Source organism: Pipistrellus hanaki (genome assembly GCF_964339955.1).
Source record: "Pipistrellus hanaki genome assembly, chromosome: 1".
Lineage (NCBI taxonomy): Eukaryota > Metazoa > Chordata > Mammalia > Chiroptera > Vespertilionidae > Pipistrellus > Pipistrellus hanaki.
Window position 1 is genome coordinate 72331453 of NC_140503.1, and position 12431 is coordinate 72343883.

At 44.1% G+C, this 12431-nt stretch overlaps 1 protein-coding gene across 3 annotated transcripts; it reads right to left on the reverse strand.

Moving 5' to 3' along the window:
• Nucleotides 1-2235: 2235 nt before the first annotated feature.
• On the reverse strand, nucleotides 2236-11260 carry HAUS4 (HAUS augmin like complex subunit 4). Of its 3 annotated transcripts, XM_084871955.1 has the most exons (11): nucleotides 10866-11260; nucleotides 10515-10640; nucleotides 8848-8915; nucleotides 6846-7003; nucleotides 6631-6762; nucleotides 6172-6306; nucleotides 4703-4799; nucleotides 3483-3628; nucleotides 3233-3363; nucleotides 2815-2883; nucleotides 2236-2665 (listed from the first exon to the last, which is right to left on the reverse strand). In XM_084871955.1, exons 3-11 carry the CDS (start codon nucleotides 8900-8902, stop codon nucleotides 2482-2484), a joined length of 1107 nt encoding a protein of 368 aa, XP_084728081.1. In that variant the 5' UTR covers nucleotides 8903-8915; nucleotides 10515-10640; nucleotides 10866-11260; the 3' UTR covers nucleotides 2236-2481. The 3 variants fall into 3 exon arrangements, with proteins under 3 accessions (XP_084728081.1, XP_084728080.1, XP_084728079.1); XM_084871954.1 differs by lacking the exon at nucleotides 10515-10640 and having other exon boundaries at nucleotides 10866-11231; XM_084871953.1 differs by lacking the exon at nucleotides 10515-10640 and having other exon boundaries at nucleotides 10673-11200.
• Between the last annotated feature and the right edge of the window lie 1171 nt (nucleotides 11261-12431).

The window sequence follows — 12431 nt, forward strand, 5'->3', positions numbered from 1 at the left end:
TTTATGTGACAGCATGGATGGATCTGGAGATTATTATGCTAAGCAAATAAGCCAGACAGAGAAAGACAAATACCATATGACCTCACTTATATGTAGAATCTAATAAACAAAATAAACTGACAAACAAAATAGAACCATAGGCATGAATATATGGAACAGACTGATCTGAGGTCATGGGAGGGAGGTAACTAATGTTTCTCTTTCTTTGTCTCTCCCCCTCCCTCCCACTCTCTTTAAAAATCAACAGAAAAGAAAATATTCTCAGGTGAGAACAATAAAAATAAAAATAAAATAGCTTCTCTATCATATAATTTCAAGTTTAAAACAAAATAAATAAATAAAACGGGAGGAGTGTTCTACTTTAAAATAATTAAAGAAACCTAATATCCAAATGATAAAGTTTGGGGAAACTTAAATGTGACCTCAATAATCCTACCTACTAAAAGAGAAACATGCAAATTGACTGCACCTTTGCTATGCCCACAAGCCAATCAGGGCGAGTATGCAAACTAATTCAACCAATATGGCAGTTAATTTGCATACCCAGGCCAGAGTGAAGACTGAAGGCAGCATAGAAAGAAGACAAGCGCTGCAAAAGGGAGCAAAGTGTGGACAAGCAAGCAAGCGGGGTGGGGGAGAAGGAGGGAACCAGGCGGGGCGGGGAGAAGGGAGGAAAGCAGGTGGGGCAGTGACCACAGCAGGAAGCCCTATTGCAGAAATCTTCCTGCAACAGGCCACTAGACAATATCATAATTTTAATTAGTTATTTAGAGGAGTGCCCTTATTTTTAGGAGTTGCCTGTGTAAGTATTTAGGGAATGAAATATATCTGTAACTAAGTATAAAATGGTTGAGAGGAATATCTCTATATCTTTATCTATCTATCTAGAAGTGGAGAAGGGAAAGAGAAAAGCCAAATGGTTGCAATTGTTGAATATAGGTTAAGGGTGCATTGGTGCTTATGGCACTATTCTTTCAATTTTTCTGTAGATTTGAAAACTTTCCCCAAGAGTTTGGGGGCTGGGATTATAGAACTAAGAAATACTGTGTTTTCAGTTTTTCCCCCATTAACCTATTTGCTATTTGTTCATTTTGTGTGGGCCACCATTTGTCGATAGATAAATGGCAGTAAATACCATTTAAAGAAATATGTAGCCCAGCCATTGTGGTTCAGTGATTGTTTTCCTATAAACCAGGAGATCATGGTTTGATTACGGCACATGCCCAGGTAATGGGCTTATTCCTGGTGGGGGCATGCAAGAGGCAGCCAATCAATGATCACTGTTTCATCACTAATGTTTCTCTCTCTCTCCCTCTTCCTTTTTCTCTGAAGTCACTAAAAATATATTTTAAAAATATTTAAAGTTGAGTCAAATACCTTAATTTTTCTTGTAAGCCAATCCAAGATTATTGTTCTTTGATCTTAGCAGAATGTCTCCTGCCAGTCTCCCTGAAAAGTGGTTTGAGAAGCTGAGTAAGCTCTTCTAAATAAGAATGGTCTTTTGCTCCTACTCTCAGTCCCTGACTTTGACAGCAGCCAGGGCCTGCCTTGTTCTAAGCTAAGCAGACCATGGAACTTGGTTCCCCAAAAGGATTCTTCCCACTCTCTGCTTTTGGGAAAAGAAGTAACCCTCAAACCACACCAGAGGGAACCAGGAGCACAAGTGGCTCCTATCCTTTCCTGTAACAAGAACTGGATACCAGGTTGCTTTATCAAAACACCCCCACTGAGAAACACAGTGACAGAATAGGTCCTTACCTGCCTTAACAGCTAGCACTCCTCTGGGGATTATATAGTTCAAGAGCAAACCAGTTTTAATCCGTTCTTGCTCTCAGAATGAAGCCTCAAAAACTCCATGTGGGCAGGCTGGCACTTCTACCTACCACCCTTTGTGTAAGCATCGAAGATCTGTCTCTATTTATACCTACTCAGTTGCCCCTCCACCCATGCAGCCTTTGATACTTTTTAAAAAAATGTATTTTTATTGTTTTTTTTTACAAAGAAGGGAGAGGGATAGAGAGTTAGAAACATCGATGAGAGAGAAACATCGATTAGCTGCCTCCTGCACACGTCCCACTGGGGATGTGCCTGCAACCAAGGTACATGCCCCTGACCGGAATCAAACCCAGGACCCTTCAGTCTGCAGGCCGACGCTCTATCCACTGGGCCAAACCAGCCAGAGCTTGATGCTCTTTTTCCATCTTTCCCTGAAGGAAAATGATTAAAATCCTAAGACTTGGTATTATCACTTTATTCAGGAGATAATCAAATATAATACAGGGTCAACACTGAAAAATAGCTGTACATAAATTTGTATAAATCGGCTACATTGTCCAGAAAAGATTCAGTCGTTGTAAACGAGGGTGCCTAAATGACTGCAGTGTTTCAAGCAAGTGTCCCCCACTCCCTTGAGTGAAGATGGCTCCAGGTGAAGGTGTCCTTTAGCAGGAAGAGGAAGCCGTGCCTCTGGCCGGCCGGCATTCAGCGGCAGGCTTTGTTGAACTCCTGGAGTGCCCAACGCCTGTTCTCGGTGGTCTGCTTGAGTTGGGTGTACTCTTTTACCAGCTTGTCAAACTCCTCCCCAAGCACCTCATAGGTGTTTAGGACCTGTCGGGACTTCTCCATGTCCTGTCTTTGTAGCCGAATGGCCCCCTCCAAACGGTCCCTAAGAGCCCGGGCACAGAAGATACAATGTATTGTAAGAATGTGGCTCCTCAGAAAGTAGACAAGAATGAGGATGTGTTAAAATGAATGAGTTTAGAGAGCATGGGAACCAGCTCTGAAAAGCTGTACCAAGCTCTTAGGAGTTCTCACCTAATGAGACGATGAACTTCTACTTTCTCAGCAGTGTAAGTGTCAGACAAAATCTTTAGCTCTTCCATCCTGACAGAGGAAAGAAAGAAATGTGAAGATGAGGATCTCTGACAGCAGCGGAGTTAGGAATGGGACACAGCACCTGCCATGGTCAAAGGTGTGGGCTAAGCAGTGACAAGATAAACAAGGTCACTCTGAATTCCTGAGCAATTTACCTCACAGTCAAGCACCTATTTCAGAAAGCTTTCAAATAAAAGAATCAAGAATGTTGAAAGCTTTGGGGTAATCTGAAGGCTAATACTGCTATGTGACATTTACTGGATCCCACAAGGTGCTAAACATGTTAGAGAGAAGGGAGATGAGGGCCGGGGTTGTAGGGGGTGGTGTATCCCTTAGATCCATAGGGCTCATAGCTCACCTCAGCTTAAGGATCATGGCACTACACTTGATCTCCAGGTACTGGGCATTGATGCGGTCTAGCTCAGACTGAGTCTTCAGCCGGTGCTCCTGAAGCAATCTGTGCAGTAAGGCCAGGCAGCGGAGAAGCACCTGAGCCCGAGGAGGCGGGAGGGAGCGATGGTAGAAGAGAAGGCAGGTCAGAGATCCTGGCTCCCCAAGTGCCCTGGGGTCCGGGTAAAGGAGAGGAGGCTCCCCCTGCCCCGGCAAACCTGGGAGTAGGTGGCTCTCTTCTTCTCCAGCAGCACCACCTGCTCCTTCTGCTGGCTCCGGGCATCCTGGCACTGCTGCTTCTCACTCACCAGCATCTCTGCCAGTTTCCATACCTTTGCTGCCTTCAGGGTTTCAGGATCTGAATCTGGGCAAAAAGTCAGAGGACTGGACAGTAAAACCCTAATTGCTATGGACCTTTTAAGGGCATTTTTCAGTGCCCCTATCCTACATCTCGCCCTAGGAATTCTGTCTTCATCCAGGTTTTCTTCTGATATCCTGTTAAAAATGGCCCAGTTCTCATAACTGTCTTCACTCTTTTTTTTTTTTAAAAAGAAATCTTTTAAAAATATATATATTTTACTGTTTTTTTTTTTTACAGAGGAAGGAAGAGTGATAGAGAGCTAGAAACATCAATGAGAGAGAAACATCGAACAGCTACCTCCTGCACACTCCCTACCCGGGATGTGCCCGCAACCAATGTACATGCCCTTAACTGGAATCAAACCTGGGACCCTTCAGTCCGCAGATCGACGCTCTATCCACTAAGCCAAACCTATTTCGATTGTCTTCACTCTATTTCCAGATTTGGCTCTTAATTCTTAAATCATAGAAATAAAGACAAGGGCAACACCTATTAGCCTGAACTTTCCTCTGTATTCTATGCTGATTCTCCTGAGAACCATCTCATTCTTCCCTGAAGCAAGAGGACCTCTGCTGAATAAAAGGTCCAGCTGGCACAGCTCAGTGGTTGAACATTGACCTATAAACCAGGAGATCATGGTTCGATTTCCAGTCAGTGTACATGCCCTGGTTTGAGGCCTTGATCCCACTTGGGGCATATAGGAGGCAGCCAATCAATGAGTCTCTCAACATCAATGTTTCTATGTCTCTCTCCCTTTCTCTCTGAAATCAATATATATATATATATATATATATATATATATATATATATATATATATATATATGTGTGTGTGTGTGTGTGTGTATGTATGTATGTATATATATGTATATATATATAATATATAAAAATATATATATATATATATATATATTTCTCACAAAATTCCTTGCTTTTATTCTACCAGCAAGGAAACAAACATCTCCAATGTCTCCAATGCTTCCCAGCTTCTGTCCCAAATCCAAATTCAAATATGTTCTCAAAGAGCAACCCAGGAGTCCTGAGGACTGGCTATGACTAGACACCCAGCCAGCACTCACCAGAATTAGGATCATGGTAGCAAAGGAGAGTAAAACACTTCTTCTTGAGTTGCTCCTCCACTTCCAGTGGAAGCCGAGCTCTCATCCATACAAAATCCTTCAATCACAGAAACAGAGAGAAATGCAAATAGACTGTGAGAACTAGGAAGATCCAGCCAATGAATACATGACAACAATCTCAATGATAACCAAAGGAAATGCATTAAGAGACATCAGGGAACCCTGGTCAATGTGGCTCAGTTGGTTGGAGTGTCCTCCAGTCAGGGCCCATACCCACAGATTGAGGTTTCAATCTCTGGTTGGGGTGAAACCAATCGATCTCTCTCTCTCTCCCTTCCTCTCTCTAAATATGTTTAAAAAAAAAACATCCACAAAAAGCTTATGTGCCTCAGTAAGCTGGATGTCACCCTGTACATAAGGATGTTGCCTATTCAATTCCAGGTTGGGGCACATGCCCAGGTTGAGGGCTCCATCCCTGATGGGGGGTAGGGCATGCAGAAGGCAGCCAATCGATGTTTCCTGTTCACTTCAATGTTTCTCTCTCTCCCTTCCTCTATCTAAAAAAAACAAAACAAAACAAAAATAAAAAAAATATTTAAAAAGACAGCAGAGAGATTCATTTAAAAAATGTAATGCTTTTAGTAGAGATGTACAAAAAAACCCACAAAAACAACAAACAACTATCAGGAGATAAACACAATACAGGGCTGACACTGAAAAATAGATGTACATGCGGAGCACTGTTTAAAATAGCTAATGCCTGAACAGGGAGATTCATTTTTAGCTTATCAAATTAGCCAAGAATAATATGACTGTCCAGATCCCACACTGATGAAAAAGAGTGGGGAGGTACGGGCACTGGAAAGACCTTTCTGGAAAACAGTTTGGCAATATGTACCAATATGTTCTATGTGTGTATCCTTTGACCCAATGATCCCACTTTGAGCAGTAATACTTGGGAAATAATCATATAAGGGCAAAGACACATATGAATTAGCATGTTCATCAGTGTGGTTTCTAAGAGCAAAAATGTGTAAACAACTTCAAATTAATAACCATCACCAAGGTTAAACAAATTATGTTTCATCCATACAATGGAATCCTGTCAGTTATTTAAGCCAATGACAGAATAGAAACAATGAGCACTAACTATGTTCCTGGACACTGTGCTAAGAGTGCTTTAGGAAGTATCATCTTATTTGCATCTATTTGTTGACTTGAAAAGAAGTCCAAAATATATTAAGTGAAAATATATTCTCTGTACAAGCATGGAGGATATAATACTATGTCAAGCTGTATTATTTATTTCTAGATGTAGTATTTCAGCTTTTACTTTCTTCTGTGTAATGTATTTTTTATTTAAGTTTGACCACCATGAACATGTACATTTTGAAAACAATAAAGCTTAACCAAACGATGTTCAAATAAATATACAGGAGAAATTAAGCCAATATTTGCTCGTTCCCAACCTCTGAGGGCGGCATGAGCTCCAGAAGGTCCGCTTTCTCCAGTCCGAGCAGTGGAGGCATCACCCTCTCCTGGCTGGGACCTAAGAGCTGTGTTAGTTGAGTCACAAGTAGCTGCTGTTCAAGGGTCTCATGAAACTGAGAAGAAAAACACCTGGAGGTTACTATAAAACTTCCTTCACTCCACCTTCTCCATCTTCAAGAACCAGTTCTTCACACATTTCAAAGTCCTCAAATATGTCATCCTCTTCAGATAACTTCCCAGCTGTCAGTGCCTTCTCCTGTTAATCTTTCTTTTCAAAACCCTGAGAAGACACCACCTCTTCCCCTCATAACTACAGTCCATTTCTCTAGCCATTACATGAAGCTCCTACTTCCCCCAGATCATATAATCGGATGAAGCCATAGTTGGTCTGCTCATTCCTATGGTAACCAACCTCTACTTCCTCTCTCCTGCCTCACCTTTTTGTCCTCAGAAGTTAAATTTGTGTCTTGTATCTTCACATAGTAGTCCACAAGCAGCTCTTGGATGACTCTTTGTAAAATCTCAGACCTCAGCCATGTTGTCTTATGCAGTCGAACTTCCTTCCATGCCTAGAAAAATTTAAAAATCCCAGTTAGGAACCTCTCTCTCGGATTTTTCCTTCTTCGAACATCCCTTCAATTAGGGCTCTTACCTGAGCCTGCTCCTTGGCCAGGGAGAGGCTTAAGCCACTCTCGTCCATGTGTTGTGAGAGACTCAGCAGCAATTTGCTGAAGTGTGGATTCTGTAACATGTCCTCTTCACTCAGGTTACAAGGAGGAAGCTGTCTGCTGCACACTTTAGTGGGATGTCCTTGGGACAAAAAGCAAATAAGGTATGAATTCTTAATTTATATAATTGAACGTAACTCTTAATATTAAAAACAACAACCCAGTTTTTGGTAGGAAAGGTTCCTAATTCTAATTAGATTTAAAAATCCACAAATAGCCTTACCCAGTCTGGCTCAGTGGATAGAGCCTCAGACTGCGGCCCAAAGGTCCTGGGTTAGATTCCAATCAAGGGCATGTACCTTGGTTGCAGGCTCCCCTCCCCCCCCCTCTCCCCCCCCCCCCCCCCCAGGCCCTGGTCCGGGCTTGGGCAGAAGACAACCAGTCGATGTGTTTCTCTCACATCGATGTTTCTCTCTCTTCCACTCTCCCTAAGAATCAATGGGAAATATTCTTGGGTGAGGAATAACAAAACAAAACAATCCACAAAATACCTTGGCCGGTATGGCTCAACTGACTGAGCATAGTCCCATGTATCAAGAGGTCAGCAGTTTGATTCTGATCAGGGTACATACTCAGATTACAGACCAGATCCCTTGTAACGGGTGTGCAGGAGGCAGCCAATCAATGTTTCTATCCCTCTCTCACTCTTCCTTCCTCTCTTTCTAAAATCAATAAAAACATTTTATAAACAGGAATTCAGGAATGAGTCTCTAATAAAAGTAAGATCTTAGAAAATGGAAATACAGTTGAAAAGCCTGAGATAAATCAATAAGGGACCCTTCAGTAGGGATCACCCCAGTACCCTAAATGGCTCATTCACACAGAATAACTAGAGTTCTGGAGGAAGGGGAGAAAAAAATGCATGTAAAGTTTCAACTTTGGATATGATCTCTAGTCACATAAGCAACTGAAAGTATACTTTTCTTAAGAGTAAATTTTAAAATTTTAACCAAATTCTCCCTATTGTAAATAGGGTTGAGTAACCCATGGATGCAGAACAGCACATGCATGAGAAAAAGTGCAAGAAACTGGGAACCTGTCATAATTCCATATGTTCAAGGGTCTTTAAAAAAATATATGTTTTTATTGATTTCAGAGAGGAAGGAGGAGAGACAGAAACATCAATGATGAGAGAATCATCGATTGGCTGCCTCCTGTAGCTAGCCCCCTACTGGGGATTGAACCCGCAACCCAGACATGTGCCCTTAACTGGAATTAAACCCAGAACCCTTCAGTCCGCAGGCCGATGCTCTATCCACTGAACCAAACTGGCCAGGGCAGGGGCTTTCTTTCCATTTTTTTTCTGAAATGCTTTCTGCTGGAGGCTTCTGTTTTACTCCCATTTACCAAATACTAAAATTTTCATTCTTTGGACCATCATACTCAAAGTCCTTTTACAGGATAAGAAATCTCTCTCCCTACCCGCCAAGGCAGAATGATCAATATGGAAATGGTCAAATATAGAAGATTCAAGTCTCTGAAGGATTCAAGATATAGAAAGGACTTGAGCTATAGAAAGAATCCAAGATATTGGAAGGATCTGAGGTTTTGGAGACAACATATTAAAAAATATAAAATACAGGAAAAAAGGAAGCACTTAAGGAATTTACTGGCCACCCTTATCTTCTGGATAGGGTTGCTCACACAGAATGGGAGCATCTTGAATTTTTAGTCTACTGTACAAGCAGACACTGACCAGGAGTCAGTGTAATCTGTTCTCCAATAAGACAGTGTGAAGAATTGTCATGTATTCTAATTTCTTAGAAACAAGCTTCTAAGAGAGAAACCATACTGGTGAACATTATAAGTCCCATTTTTCCCCCCTCCCTCCCCCCATTATAAGCCCTTTTTATTATAGAAGGTAAGAACCTGGATAAAATGTCTCTGGACAAGTCATCAAAACTCTTGCAAATGGCTTTTTCTTACCTTGTTGGAGTATTTCCATTCCTTCTCCAGATGAACAGAAATCCCCAGATGCCATCTGATATTCTTATCTTTTGAATCCATCCGGAGAAAACAAAAAGATGAGTTGGCTGGATGCTCCAGAGAAAACTACCTTGGGTTCAAATTTCTATTGTCTACAAGCTGGGGAGGGACCTTAGGGATGCCTCTTCACAAGGAGGGACTATATCCCACATCCAAGGTCCCAAGCTCTTATATAAGTTTTATAGACAAACAGACTTATCATCAGCAAAACATTTTGCATTCTAAACACATGTTTTCACTTGTTATGCTGTCTAAGAGGGAGCCTCCTTAAGAAAAACTTTCCAATTCATTAGGCTAAGCAGGAGGATGTTCCCTCTCTCTACAATTATTTCTTTTTTGTTTTATCCTATCGATTTTTAAAAAATACATTTTATTTTATTTTTTTAAAATACATTTCATTGATTTTTTACAAAGAGAGAAAGGGAGAGGGAAAGAGAGTTAGAACCATCGATGAGAGAGAAACATCGATTAGCTGCGTCCTGCACACCCTCCACTGGGGATGTGCCCGCAACCAAGCTACATGCCCTTGACCGGAATCGAACTTGGGACCTTTCAGTCCGCAGGCCGAAGCTCTATCCACTGAGCCAAACCGGTTAGGACTCCACAATTATTTATAAGTTAAACCTGAGCTGCTGCTTCTCAGTTAGGAGTGAACTGGGGGAAAGGAAAGAAAAAAGAAATCAAAGTCTACTTTCCCCCCTTCAAATCACTCAGCTATTAAATTTCACAATAGTTTCTTGCACTTCTTTAACTTGTCCTTTCATCTAAGATGCGTTGGTAGTTTTTGTTTTGTTTTTTTATCATTAATTCCAGAAACACCCTTCAGGAGTAACAAATCATTCCACACTTTAACAACGACCGACCGGTTTGCACCTAACAGCAGTAGTAAGGAGCACCTGGAGGAAAGAGCCTAAGACAACACACAGGGCCCAGCCAGCAGGGCTCAGTGGCTGAGCATCCATCTGTGAACCAGGAAGTCACCGTTGCATTCACCGTCAGGGCACATGCCTGGGTTGCAGGCTCGGTCCCCAGTGTGGAGCATGCAGGAGGCAGCTGATCAATGATTCTCTCTGATTATTGATGTTTTCTACTCTCCCCCTCTCCTTCTCTCTGAAAACAATAAAAATAAATTTTAAAAAAGGAGAAGACAGACAGGGAGGTCAGTGCCAAAAGACTAATACGAAGGTGTGGTTAACGCAGCTGAGGCCAGAACACAGAGTACACTGAAAAGAATGACATCAATACAAATCGGCAGTGACGGGCACTGTTGGGTCTCTGGAGACAAAACATTTCCCTTGACATTATTTTCCATTTTGCTGCTTCAACCTCTCCTCTAAGGTGTCAAACTCCAAAGGACAGCTGTGCCTCCCCAAGCAGAACAGACACAGAAGGTTATTGTGATTTAACATTTCATGTTCACAGAACCTTCGGTTTACTCCCTCGTTTGATGAGCAGTAACATCAAAGTCACAACTCATCTGCGTTGTAACTCGGTCTGGAGGGGGAGGCAGCTGAGGAGTCGGATGCTAGGGCTTCATGTGCGGCTCAGCCATTGTTCTGGGCGAATTTAAGGGAGATGGGTTTTTTTTGTGCCAAACTTCCTCCCACCTGCAAAACCGAGATAACAATTCCCGCCTTGGAGAGACCTGAAGAATGAATGGCACAATCTCCTTGTCCACCAAAGCCACTTGTTTAGGTGAGCTCGGTGTTTTCGCAATTGTCTTTGATCGAGGCCTGCAAACAGAAGTTACACAAATTTCACTCACCACGATGGGGACCCCCCTAAATTTCACAAAGGCCCGCTGTTCTGGCCTCCGCGGGGGCACTGCCTAACCGGGGGGCTGAGTGCTTTTCTTCCCTTTTTGAATGTCGGGGGCGGGGGCCACGGCGGCCCAGCGGCTCCTCCCCCCGCGCTCAGACGTGTAAAAGCGCTGCTGTCTCTGACTCAGGCGTCTTTACCTCCTCGAAGCTGTCTTTACACGCCGCGTTGCACGTTAAATTGATTTTACAGGCATTTTCACAAGATGTGACCCCTGCAGAGCCCGCGAAGAATCAAAATGCGGAGCGCGTTCTCCGGCGCCGCTTCCCTTCCGCCCCGGCAGCCACGGCTTCCCGAGGGCGAGGCGGCCCCTCAGGGGCTGCTCTCCCCGCCGCCGCCCCAGCAAACCTGCGCCCTGAGGGCGGCCGGGCTCCGGGCTCGGGGCTCCGGGCGGTGCGGAGCGAGCTGGGGACACCGGGCCCCACCCGAGTGCGGACCCAGGATTCCCCGTCGGGGGGCGCGGGGCGGCGCGGGCGGCGGAAGGCCGGCCGCAGGTCGGAGGCCGCGGGGGGCGGGGCGGGGCGGGGCCACGTTCAGGCGGGAACGGCAGGCCCCGCCCCCGCCGCGCGCCCTCTGCCCCTGACCAGCGGAGGCCGCGGTGGGAAGGGCGGCCGCCCCACGGCGAGGGCAGACGTTGACAAAATGGCAATGATGCCAACTTCCATTGAGGGCCGTCCGTGAGCGGCACCGCGCCGAGCACTGCAGGGCCTCGCTCCGTCTCACTTAGTTCTCACAGGAGTCACCGTCACACCCACTGCGCTGAGGGGAAAGCTGAAGAGCAAAGGGGTGAGGGGACTGGTTCCGGGTCACGCTGGCAGCGTTGAAATCTCTCCCCACCAGTCTTCTCACTGGGCTTGTGTTGTGTTTTTTTTGTTTTAAATATATTTTATTGATTTTGTACAGAGAGGAAGGGGGAGAGATAGTTAGAAACATCGATGAGAGAGAGTCATCAATCAGCCGCCTCTTGCACACCCCCTACTGGGGATATGCCCGCAACCAAGGTACATGCCCTTGACCGGAATCGAACCCGGGACCCTTCAGTCCCCAAGCCGATGCTCTATCCATTGAGCCAAACCGGTTTCGGCTTGTGTTGTGGTTTTTTTTTTGTTGTTTGTTTGTTTTTTGTTGTTGTTTGATTATGTTTTTATTGTGTGTGTTTAAAAGAAAGGAGGGAGAGGGAGAAGGAAACATCAATGTGAGAGAAAAACATGGTTAGGTTGCCTCCTTACCAGCCATGACCTGGGGATCTAATGGGCAACCTGGACATGTGCTCTGACCTGAAATCCAACCAGCACCCTCTCTGTGCACAAGGTGACCCGCAACTGAGCCACACCCGGCAGGACTCATTTTTTTTTTTTTTTAATTGATTTTTTACAGAGAGGAAGGGAGAGGGATAGAAAGCTAGAAACATAGATGAGAGAGAAACATCTATCAGTTGCCTCCTGCATACCCACAGCCAAGGTACATGCCCTTGACCAGAATCGAACCTGGGACCCTTCAGTCCGCAGACCAACGCTCTACCCACTGAGCCAAACCGGTTTTGGCTATTAATTTATTTTGTTAAGTCATTGTTTTATTTTTAAAAAAATATATTTCATTGATATTTTTACAGAGAGGATGGGAGAGGGATAGAGAGTTAGAAACATCGATGAGAGAGAAACATCGATCAGCTGCCTCCTGCAGCTGGGGATGTGCCCACAACCAAG

Bases quoted from the DNA above. Each gene is read 5' to 3' on its own strand.
- HAUS4 (XM_084871955.1), bottom strand. From the start codon at position 8,902: ATGGCATCTGGGGATTTCTGTTCATCTGGAGAAGGAATGGAAATACTC. The intron at 6,763-6,845 runs GTAAGAGCCCTA...AAATTTTTCTAG, and splicing joins TGGCCAAGGAGCAGGCTCAG to GCATGGAAGGAAGTTCGACT. The intron at 3,629-4,702 runs GTGAGTGCTGGC...CTTTTTGCCCAG, and splicing joins CTACCATGATCCTAATTCTG to ATTCAGATCCTGAAACCCTG.